The sequence below is a fragment of the Nothoprocta perdicaria genome, unplaced genomic scaffold (assembly GCF_003342845.1).
Source record: "Nothoprocta perdicaria isolate Ctin4 unplaced genomic scaffold, notPer1 scaffold_21, whole genome shotgun sequence".
In the NCBI taxonomy this organism is placed as follows: Eukaryota; Metazoa; Chordata; class Aves; order Tinamiformes; family Tinamidae; genus Nothoprocta; species Nothoprocta perdicaria.
This window is the reverse complement of record NW_020455316.1, coordinates 2,818,679-2,830,880: the sequence shown is the minus strand read 5'-3', so window position 1 is coordinate 2,830,880 and position 12,202 is coordinate 2,818,679. Positions and strand designations below refer to the sequence as shown.

General features: G+C 46.5%; 1 protein-coding gene across 1 annotated transcript in view; it reads right to left on the bottom strand.

Annotated features, from left to right (window-relative positions):
- The window catches only part of AKIRIN2 (akirin 2), a 16,320-nt gene extending 15,688 nt beyond the window's left edge, over window positions 1–632 (bottom strand). Inside the window, exon 1 of the mRNA XM_026038416.1 lies at window positions 301–632. Within this exon, the coding sequence (XP_025894201.1) occupies window positions 301–502 (202 nt within the window). The 5' untranslated portion in view covers window positions 503–632. The remainder of the gene's footprint in view (window positions 1–300) is intronic.
- Between the last annotated feature and the right edge of the window lie 11,570 nt (window positions 633–12,202).

Genomic DNA, 12,202 nt, shown 5'->3' with positions numbered 1-12,202 from the left:
CCCCGGTCCCCCCGCTTCCTCCTCCCCCGACCCCCTCGCCATGGCCGCCCGCATCGGCCCAACCCGCCCCCCCTTCCTCCTCCCTCCTCCTCCTCCCCCTCTCCTGCTGCAAACGGCCATTTCTATTGTGTCTCCGCCGCGGCGGTGCCAAGCGCGCGGGGAGCGCCCCGGCCCCGCGGAAAATGGCCGCGGGAGAGGGAAGGGGACGGGGGGGCCASGCGGGAGCCTCCCCACCCCGCCGCCTGCGCCCCCTGCCCAGCTCAGCCCCAGCCCCACGGGGGGCCCGCGGGGTCCCCTCACCTGTGGTGAGCCGGGACGAGACCTCTCCGAAGGGCGAGGGCTCCATGCGCAGGTACTTCTGCGGCGAGGAGGCGGCGAAGGAGGAGGCGGCGGCGGCCGAGGCCGGCGCCGACAAGGGCGCGCATCGCCTGCGCTTCGGCGACGCCGGGCTCAGCAGCGGGTCGAAATCCAGAGTCCTTTTCAACGTGGCGCCGCACGCCATGGCGCGGGGCGGCGGCGGCGGCGGGGCGCGGAGCGGCCCTGCCCGGGGGCTCCTCGGCCGCGCTGCGGAGCGGGAGGGCGGCGCGGAGAAAAGGGGGCGGCCGCGTCAGGGCCTCCGCCGCCGCCTCCCCGCCGGGCCTCGCTCTGCGCGCCGGCCCCGGCCGCGGCGTCTCCGGCTCGGCCGCCGCCGCGAGCCCTTTTCTTCTTGTCGCCGCCCTCGGCCGGGCCAATTCCGCCCTGGGCCGGTGGCGGGGGCGCGGCGGGGCCGGCGGGTGCGGAGCTGGGCCCGGCTACCCGGCGCRGGGCCGCCGATGACGAGCGATGGCGGCGGCGCTCCCCTCTGTGACTCCCGCACCAGCAATATGGCGTCAATAACAACGCCGCGGATTCAAAAACCAGCCCCCCGCACCGCGCCTGCGCGCCTGGGGCGGCGGCGGCCGCGGAGGCTCCCGGGAACTGTGGTACCCGCGCCCGGGCCCCACCGCGCCCTCGCGTGGCACCTGGACCACAAGTCCCGCCGTGCCTTGCGCCGCCCGCGCCGGCTTCCGGGTTCTGATTTAAATCCCCCCTCGGAGGCCGTGGGGCGGTTGGAGGGACGSGGTGGAGGGGGAGGAGGGCGGTGGTGCGAGATGGCGGCGCCCCCGGGGCGCGGGCGGGGAGAGGACAGCAGAGCAGAGCGGCCGGGCGCTGCCCGCWGCCSCKGCCCCGGCCCCGGGCGGCCTTGGGGCACAAAGGCCCCGCTCCGTTTCTCCCGGTCCCCTCGGGGCACAGGGAAGGTGGCGGCGGGGAGGCGGCAGGGGCTGGCGCCCGCGGGGGCGGCCGGGCCGCGGCTGCAGCGGCCCCGTGGGGCCGGGCCCGTGGGGCCGGCCGCGAGCGTGGGGGCGGCGGCGCCCCGGGAAGTGTGAGTGCCCCCAGAAAGTGCTCATGCTCGCAGCCCGCCATCCATTGTCACTGCTTTTTTGTCCCAGGAAAAAATAATCTGGCATTTCTCTAATGGCATTTGGAAAAGATGAAAGCCTCTGCATCACTGGGRAGTTTGTGCTTTGCAAGTTCTGTGTATGTGGCAAGTGTTAAACCCTAATTGTAGCCTAGCAGTCTGAACGCAAGCCTTAGCCCCATGYTAGCAGAGTAGTTGGGCTTTTCCTTAGTGTGGCCAAGGCCCTAAGAAGTGGGGTGGCCTGGCTGAGCCTTCCTGCCCAACAGAAGATAGGAACAGTTGTTAATAGTTTGCTTTTGCTGTGGCAGATGGGTCATGACAATGTCAACTAGGAGAAATTTTCTTTAAAGTTACCTGATTTAGACCTTGGCCTAAAATTAATGACAGAAAATGGCAAAGTTATTCTCCTTGTTCCCCCCCCCCGCTCTGCAGAGGAAGTAGTTAAACTATTTCCTCACTAAGGAGGAAGTTGACAAGCCCTTCTAAGACTAAGACAAGTTCAGGTTCTCCCTAAGGAGGCTAAGGAAACGTACTGACATTGTTACAGTGTTGTAATTGTCCTACTATTGTTATACCGGTATAACTCCTTCTGCGGATACTCTTATTCAGAACAATGAAGCCTGATTTTCCATTCATTTAATTCGCAATTTCCATTAAATTTCCCTAAGCAGATTGGTGTCCCTGTGTTCAAGCAACAGTCTGAGTATTCCGGCCAAGCACTTCACCCGGGAGGACTGAGGCGCCAAGTTGCTCTCAGAGGCTTTGAGTTAAGGGAGCCTTGCTTTGATGTATGTGCGATGCACTGGTTCAGAATGCCCTATGCCTGTACAGGACTAAGAGTTCTGTCTTCATCTGTTCATTAAAATGTGTCTGGTTTTGGCTGCAATAATGAAAAAAAAATACACTTAATTTTGGAGTAATCATTACTCTCGCATCGAACTTGCTATTTGTGCTGGTTTATGTGTGGGTTAGTGTTTTGCTCTCAGAAGCAGAAAAGATGCGGTGACGTTAGCTCAAGTCACACCAGGTCATAAGGAGCATTCAGGCACAATTTTGAAGTCAATTAAGACAGTTTGAGGAGCCAGGCCAAACTTCATCAAGATAAGCTACTGGAAAACAAGCCTTTGCCAGGGCAGGTAGGACTGTAATTGTAAGCAATTGATTAGAAACATGATTGTCCCAATCAACAGAGTCACTCAGGCTTTAGCTGACCTTAATTTGTCGAGCTAAACTGAAATGGGTCTGACTTAAGTCAAAATCAGAATTCACCCAGCCCTTTGCAGCAAATTAAACCCAGCTAAACCAAGGCTGCTTTGCCCTCGACAAGCCCCGAGGCAGCGAAATGTCCGGCAGCAGTGACAAAGTGCTGGATGCTGGTCAGGGAACATGTGTTTTTACTTTCATTGTGGTAGGGAACACCATGGGGTCAGGGCTGCAAACCAGTGTTTATATTGTTCTTGTTTCTTGTTCTTTCTTACCATACAACCGATTTGTGTTGTCCCATTTTGGGCTACCCAGGGTGTTATTGGAAATCTATATATTATAAGCATAGTTTTAAGAAAATAGCACCAACTGATTTTATTAATAGTGGGAACGGGCTAGTTTATTTAGAGCTACTGTTGTCCTGTTTTTTTACTGGATCTGCACTTCAGGCTCGACACCTGTTAACAGGACAGGTCCAGGTGTAGGGCAGCATTATTGGGCCTCTGTAAAGGTTTTGAACAGGGTGGGAAAGTAACTGTTTTAGTACCTTKCTTTGGGACCATGAGGAAAGGACTCGCTGTGTCAATGCTAGCCTTTATACTTCATCTTTTCTTCTGCCCTCATCTCCTTCCTTCTGCCATCACCCCATCCCTCTATTATTCTTAGGGTTTTTTTCGGCTTCCTCCCATTCTCTTCATGTCCCACATTGCTTCTGCTTCCTCTTCCTTGAGACATCCCATTCATTCTCTGCAGAGTCCACACCACAGACCCTTTATTAATTCTTTGTTGCTCTCTGACCATATTCCTCCCACTTATGGAGCAAGGTGATGCTTCCCACAGTGGGTCACTTCTCCTTAGCCGGTTCTGCACATGACCTTCAGCTCGCTGAGCTGTTTTCTAGGCTTTGTTCCATTTCACCCTGATTTAGGAAAAGTCGCGTTAGCAGTGTCTGCCATTCCATTTGAATTTGGTCATACATATCAAAGGTTTCTTTCTTGTGTGCTAGGCACGCACTGTGCCTGCAGATTTTATGGGCACGATGCAGCAGAGAGAATCTGTCAGGGTTTCACTGAAGTGTCCGTGTGGTGCCAAGTGAAAAACGATTAGTTAAGCTGAAAAAAAAAAAAATGGGGATTAGTGCAGGAATTGTAAGGTGGGAAAAACAGCCAAGGGAAGAAAACATTCAATCACTTTCTCAATCTGCTTTGCTGTACAGAAACACAAATAGGTGCTGGCAAAATGGAAAGGATGCACGGGGGGAGGAAGGAAAGCCAGAGGTCAGGGAAGGGCAGCTCTTCTTTCCGAGCAGATTTGTGCTGCTGAAGTGTATGTAATGCTACAGCCTGAACCTGCAGTGCGAGGTGACCTTCCTTGGGGCAGATRGGGTCCCTGGAAAGGACCTAAGGAAGGGCAGAAGCATTGGAGCAATATTTCATCTGCAGTACTGCATGCATTCTCAGTCATACACATTCCCRAAAGATTAACTCCAAGTAGGATTTGTGTAGACTGGGCTGCTTAAAACATAGCAATGGAAAACTTTGGTACTACAAGAAATTAAAGGAATATTTAGCCCAAGCAAATATGTATTTTTTCATAATAAATAATMAAGTATAAGAGGCTGTTCAGTTCAAGGGAATTTTAAGATCTATTTTAGTTTTAAGGACCATGCTGGTACAAGAGCTGGCATTTACTTAATACCCAAACTGGGTATCACAGAGAGATTTCTAACTATCAGAGGCATAAGATTCCAGAGCAGTTTTGAAGCAGCAGTAGCAAGGGCAGAAATAAGGGCAGTCAAATCTGGTCTTTAAGCTTAGTATTCTAAGAAAAATGATTATATGATGTGATTGCCTCCATTGGCACAAGATGGTCAGGACAGACCCAGGGAGTCCTTGCAGTCAGCTTACAGGAGGAGACGCCAACCGTGAAGTCACAGTGAATCTAAACCTTTTCCTCGCAAGAAGGTGAGGCTGCAATAACCCATTTCCATCAGTTCACCTATATCCAGGACAATGCATTGAGTCTATAAAAGGAAAACCGCTAAACTCACRGGTGTATAGGCATGAATTGTGCCAGCAGACCTGGATACAGGCCGATGAGGAAGCAGCGAGTAACGTTTTGCAGCTCTGCCTCCTGCAGACAGTCTCTCTGCAATGTCAGGGAAGTGTCAGCAGCAGCTCGGCAAGGAGCAGGGCCCTTCTCCCTTCACCAAGAGGAATTCTCACTTCACCRAGAGGAACGGGATGCGGGCAGGGCCGTGTCACGGGGTATTGGAGATGTTACTGCAGCCTAACACAGAGAGCGCCTCCTTCCCCAGGGCTCCGCACAGCCGCCACCGCCAGACGCGCCCTCTCCAACATTGCAATGCACAAATAAACAAAATTGTTTAATTTTGTTAATTAAGAAAACTATYTAACAATAAAAATTAATTTTGAATTAATTTTTTATCAATAAAAAATGCTAATTGTTTAATAAAAAAACAAAGAAAACTAATGCACAATTAAACAAAAACCTCAATGGCACCTATCTCTGTTGCCTTTTGTCCCTTTTCGCTTACTTTTGGCCTATAAGGAGTTTGCATTTTTCAAGCTATACATATGAGGTTACCCATGTGAATTTTTTGAAAAACACTGCATCAAACTGAGCTCTGCTTTCCCCTTGATCTTCAACAGCTGCCACAGAATTTTAGCAGAAAGAAAAAGTGCTCTTTCCTACAAAGGTTCTCTTAAAAAAATTACTGAATTTTTATAGGACAATATGTGATTACACTGGTAAAAGCACAGTATAATTCTATTAAGTGGAGATAAGTCACCTAAAAATACACTGAACTAGAATGGTTGAAAAAATACAAGCTAAATATTAATCACATGAATCACGTGAATTAAAAGCCAATAAGTCAAATGTACTTTGAGCTGTGCAGGTGCCACTGAGAAGCTGCAGGGGCCCGGAGCCCAGGTTCCCAGGGAACATGCCCAGCTTTATAAGGCTTAGATGTAGCGAAGATGGGGCACATCTTCCATGCCGAGATGCTGATGAACAAACTGACACAAGATATGGTGACAACCAAGATGTACGGACTATTCCTTAATAATTATGTGGGCTGGGAATAGGGACAATATCTCCTAGAGCCTCAACCTGTCTGCCAACGCATTTCTCGCTGTGGAATCTTTATTGTCCTCCTCTGTGTATAAAGGAAACAAAAGGCAAAAAMTATATGACAACATCTTGCTTTCACAAATGTGTCTTTCTCTCTGCATCTGCCTTCTGGACTCCTCTCTGTTTTCTGGCTGATCTAGGCACCATCAATCTACAACTGCTTTCTAACCCACCTTTCCACCTCGGATGAACTCACCCCATCTGCTTCTACATCTCTGACCACTTGTTTCTTTTACCTTCCACTTACTCTTTACCTTCTTTGTTCATAATAAATAAAGTCCTGGTTTCCTTAGGGAATCTTCAGCTTCTCTTTTTGACTCCCTTTAGGGTGTCTCTTTTCCCCGTTCTAGGAGATGAAGATTTCCTTACCCTCCTCTCCCCATTTCCTTAYGGAGCTGCAAGGCTTTAAGTCTGGAACAATGTCCCTGTGAACCAAATCCATGCTGTCTTCATTCAGATCTCTCCATAAAAAGTACCTCTGCCATAAAGCCTATGCAGCACAGATTCCTGGGCTGGGATATAGTCCATTCCTCTATAAMGAAAACAAATCCTGTTTTATAACAAAACAAAAAGAACTGAACAAGACACTATCCAGGCAATTAACTTTTGCCAGTTGCTTTCTGCCAAGAGCAACAAGCTTTTTCTTATCCTGCTCCTTGGGATCGGCCTCCCCATGTGCCTCATGTTTCTCCTTTTGTTTTGTTACCGGCTTTCGAGGGCATCCTGAGGGGTCCCGGTCTCTTCCTGTGCTCCCATCCCTCTAAAGGGAGGCCTGACTTYACTCCAGAGAGCAGAGTTTCGCCAAGGCTCATTTTTCATGAAAGGAGAAGCACCCCTTTGCTTTAATTTTAGCTTTTAAGGTCCGTGCCCAGCTCCTGCACAGCRTTCTGGTTTTAATTAATAAGAATTAGCATATACATCTACATGCACTCTTTTTTATTTTTTTTTCCCCACTTTGCATGCTCAGCTACTTTGAAGAAAACCTCTTTGTATGTCTTCCTGGTTATTCTATATCTTGATATTAAAAAAATATCAAAAATGAATACCAAAGTAATGCAAAACTCCCAGGCAAACAAAAGGATTAGCTAAGGAGAAGCCCTTCCCAGGCCAGCCCCTTCCCAGGCCGCTGTCCCTTTCTCCGTGTTTGCACAATCCCGCTGCAGTGCTCGCTGGGGCCTCTGGGCATTATTGTGTTATTATTATTATTTAATAAACTGCCACATAAAACACTGCCTGGCACTTAAATAAGTAAAGAAAGGAAAGCTCTGACTCCTAGACTGCTTTGTTTTCCTCCTGACTTCAGGGGARGCCGGAGCAGGTTTTCCATACAATACCTTCGCTTACCTTTACTGTTTCAGAAAAGGCAATTTTKGCCACTGTCAAGGTGGCCCCAGAGAAGACGAGCTGCCAACCCCAGCTGCAACAGGAGCTATAAAAGCATAGCTGTAACGTGGATGTTCCCGAGCAAAATGCATTAGTGTTTTTCCTTGTCTGAGCTCTCCCTAACAAGCATTCAGCATCGTTTTCTGCATTGCAGCCCACAGCGCGTCGCTGATGGGGTCATCTGAAACATGCAGCCATCGCGATGCTTTTCACAAGGGGAAAAAAATGGATCGGGGAATTGTATTTTTGCACTTGATTATAAGTTTCAGACATTTCAGAGTAAGAGTTATGACGGCAAAAGAAAGCAATCTGTCCTTGAAGTGAGCACAGCGGAGCACCACTCGTTCAAAAAGATTTTGAAAGAAAACAAAGAGCTGAAGGCCAGAACTGAGCCCTTTAGAAACAAGTATAAAGTGAGACGGGATTCCGAATGCTTAAAATACTTGGGTGACAAGCAACAAAGAGGTGCCTGTTACTATAACTAATTGAATTAAGGAAAGAGAYGGAGAATCTTGGAGATCTGATGTGTGGAGCGTATAGGAAGAAAATTCTCTTGGGGCCACGGCTGGAGGCCTGAATCAGCACAACTCTTTGCCTTGAAGAAAGAGAAATCTAGATGAGTACGTGCACCCTCCCTCCTCCTTGTTCATCAAAGAAGGGAAATTCTGAGGGCTACCAGCTCTCCAGTGCCCTGCAGTGAATGTGAAGTGCCACTGCTTTTCTTAGACTATATTCCATCATATTTGCTTTATATGTGCTGTTTAGGCAGTATTTCTCTAATACTCGAAGTGATCAGGTCCTGTAATGAACTTTTTTATGGGATGTGAATCTTACTGCTAGTTTGCTTGAGGTATAAATATTTAAAATGTATTCAGCAGGAGGGAAGCGCTCCTTCCATTTATAGAAATGATATATATTTATGCTTTAATTCTAGGGAGTTCACCCCTCATTCTTCCCACCATTTCATTACATGCTTGCTCTCCCTGCATTATATAGTAAAATATACATAATAAAAAATATATCATATTTATAATATATATAAAATATATTAAAAGCTTCATGCAGTGGTTCACTAGCATTTAAATACATRGACTGTAATAAATCTATGATGTTGCCTGGAACTTTTGTAGGAACATGTTATATAAAGTCAATGTGGGCACTACAAATGTACTGCAGATTTTTCAGACAGATAACCTCACTTGGTGAATGCAAATATGGATGAATCTGTGTGCAAGTTTAAATATCTAAGTAGAGCTTGTAAATGTGTAACACCTGTAACCACAACTGTCAGTGCGAACAGGGAAACTCATTTTGAGGTGTTTGTGCTGATTTARAAGTGCTGGACTCAGAAATACCTGAGCTGAAACAGTAGAGATTCATACCCTGGCAGGTATTAAAGTGCATAAAGTCTGTTATTAAAGAAAACAAAACTTCATTAGCAGCTGATATTCCAGAAAGATTGTGAAGGAGACTGCTGAGGGTTGCCATATAAGGCAACTTGTTGCTTTTAAAGACATTATATTTTAAAGGATATCATGTAAATCTTACTGTGAAACAGGTTAAAATTGCTGGCTGAAGGTCTTAGGGAGATGTGTGTTAAGCATGGAGCATTTTTTTTTCAGCAGTTAAAATGGAAATGTACTGAAAGGATGGTGGATCTGTTATTAGTGGCTTTGCAGTAGGTATTGTGTTTGTTTTGGAAGCAGGGAGATTTCTCATGAAAGATACTGCAGGGTTACACAGCCTAAGGAGAAAAAATGTCTGAATATGGCCCATACTAATCTTCCCCTTAAGGAGATTGAGTGATTTTTCTTTTTTTTTGGGGGGGGGGAGGGAGGAGAGACCTGAGTCAAGAATATCTTAAATTATGACCCAAAATATAGAGAAGAAATATGTTCTGTAAAGTTTTCTGGTGTAATATGTTACAGAGACAAAAGATATAATCTAGCCTTAACTTTAATCAACAACACAGCAAATGAAATCTTCACTTGCTTGCTTTATTTGGTGGAGATAAACTTACATGACCTGAATTGACCTGCACAACATTTCCTGCATAGGAAAAAGTTCAACCTTTTGAACTACTTTGAGCTTTTTTTTTTTTTTTTTTTTTGACTCAACATTTGAATGAAATTTGCTCCGAATTCATTGAAATCCACCTTTGGAAATGAAATTGTTTCTGTATTTGCATTTCTTTAGAGCTCACTTTGAGGGGTTTTCTCCATGAAAAAGCAGAAGGCAGAGTCTTCAAAATGGCCAGCAGCCTGAAGAGCTGGCCTGAGAGCATCTATATATATCTCCCAAGAGGAAAAGCTAGCCTGTTGCTTGCTCCTGCAGAGTACCTGCAAATGTTGGTAWAAATAAATAAATAAATAAATGCRTACATAATAAAAACAGATGCTACCACTGTATTTGCGAAGTTCTTTTGTCTTTACAACATGAGGATGATGTCAGAGTTTGATTATGTTAAATCCCTACATTAACAGCAATTAATCTGGGGGCAAAAAGCAGTGAGGACCCTGTCAGACACTGAACAATGTTTTTGGTTTTCGTGCACTGAATCATCTGTGTTTATAGGCCTCCAACATGTAAATCGCCCTGAGGTAATCTGGAAGGGAAGGATATGAATAAGCCAATTAAATTGGCTGAGAGCCTAAGGAACACCCTGTTTAGGGATAAAATCACATGCCTGTTCTAGTGCCAATAGTTTTGGAGCAGGGAACAAGAGTTAAAAACCTTTTTTTTTTTAAACAGATAGAGATGATTTAGAGAACTTTGCTTGTCTGCTTTTGTACGTGTTAGCTCAGGTGGCTGAGATAAGGTAGTAGGTAATGTGTTTTTGTGTAAGATACTTTTGTTTTGATGACACAAAAGGATGTCATCCAGGTTGCAGAGGGCGTAGGAAGTAGTTGCCTCATTTATGATAATTATTTTGTATTCAGTTCTATGATATAAGCATACAAAGGACTGAATTGCCCTTTATCTTTCCAAGTACCTGTTTTTTTTTGTTTTTTGTTTTTTTTTTGGAGAGGGGGACGGGAGGCTATTTTCCCACTAGGAAAACTTCTCCACAAGACTCAGCAGATCCTAGCATATTTGAGGTGCACTATACCTAAACAGCAACAAAACAACCGCTCTGCTCCTACTGCCTGCAGAACCAGTGTCTTCAAAGGCTTGATGTAAGGCGGGGGAGTGGGGGAAGACAGAGGTGAAGAAGGCTTTGTGCTGGAAGTCAATGTGTGGAGGAAGGAGTATTTGCATCCCTCATGAATAGGTTCCCTCTTTGTGCTTTTAAGAGGCTTGCTGGATTTGCGGGAAGACTAAATATTCCTGCCATGCCTCCCTGACCTTTGAACTCATGCACCAGTTCCAAGCAGGAAAAATAGCTGGATGGCTAGAAGAGGCAAAGCCCAAGCGTGTCTCTGCTCGAGGAGAGGCCCTGGCAGAACTCACGGTTGCCACCGGATAATTTACATGGGAGTTCATCCTAATCAGCTCTCTGGGCCCCGGAGAAGCTGTAATTGGCCTGTGCATGTTACTAGGCATCACAGACACCATAAACACAACTCCATAGGAAACTGGGAGTCACCAGCTCGGTTGCTAACAGAACTACTTGTTTAAGAGCAGCAACAAGCTTTTAGATGCTCCTCAGAYGCCATGAAAAGGGGGAAAGGTGTAATTTTCTCCCTTTTTGTTACCCTAATAACCCATCACCTTTCGATTCCTACTGAAATACAAAYACTGAAAGGAAGTAACTTTCAGAGAGGACAGAGAGCCACAGAGCAACAGAGACATGGGGTCACTGGAGGCAGCACCGAACATCCTTCTGGGATGCTTTGGAAGTAACAGCACCAGGGGATCATAGTTATATGTGCACAGGCTGGCAAAAGATCCAGATAAACACAGTTGTTTAAGATGACTTGGATTTATCTTACCTAACCCCGGCCATCTGATAGCTCTAGCCCAAGTCAGTCTCCACTCCCTATGGAGTCAGAGAGGCACAGTCTGGGAACAATTTGTTCCATCCCAAAATAGGAATAACATTGGTGTGAGGAATTCTTTTCTCGTCTCTCTGCATTTCGTACGAAGGAGGCCTGGATGATGATATGAACTTCATAGTTCAGCTAATACTCCGTCTGACTGTTCAGCTGCCTTGGAGGCTGACCATGCACTGCTGGAAGCAGAGCAAGCCCTTCTTACAAGATGAACGCTTGCAATTTTGTACTGGCAAGTTAGTTCAGAGCTTGCTTCTGTTTCGAAATGGAACTGGAGGCTCCTTCAACCTCTCATGTGTTCCTCTAGCCTTTTGCTCATCTTCAGGCACTGACGCTGCTCAGAACAGTGGAACTGAACAGAAATAGCTGCTTTCACTTCTGTGTTGGTGTAYGGGCCTTGCAGAGAAACAGGAACCCAAGTAGGGTTAAGCAGGGTGTAAAGGAACAAGATAATGTTTGGTACCAGAAGGAAGAAAACATRTAATCTGACCAAGTCTTTAACTTGAGAGCTGTGTACCTAAATTGCTGATATGTCCTCAAGGAAGSACTAGGCCACAGGAAATGCAGAGCACACGACACAGCGTGAGTGCCTGTTCTTGACTGGCAGCTCTCTGCAGTCAGTGTGGTCCCGTTCTGCCATAGCTAGCACAGCTGCAGGACATAGTTCATCACTTTATCAAGGTGAAATGGGATGGGAACATGGAASCGAAAGGTGTTCTGAGCAGAGTGTTCAATTGCATGTTGTAACTCGCAGCTCCAGAAAACCAGAACACGTTGTCTCCTTGTGGCACTGGTGAGCGGCTCCTTATCGTAACCTTGCAAGAGGTTTAGACCGTGTTCATGAATAGGGAGATGATTAAGATGATACGTGAAGTTTTTCTGAATATTTGTTCTCAGTCAGCAACATTTTTCTTTTTCTTTCTTTCTTTTTTTTTTTTTTTTTTGGTTTGTTTTCATTCCAAAACAAGGTGTTTCTAATCTCTGGTGTAATTGGTAAACCACATCCTCTCCCTCTTGGTGGCTGAGCGTG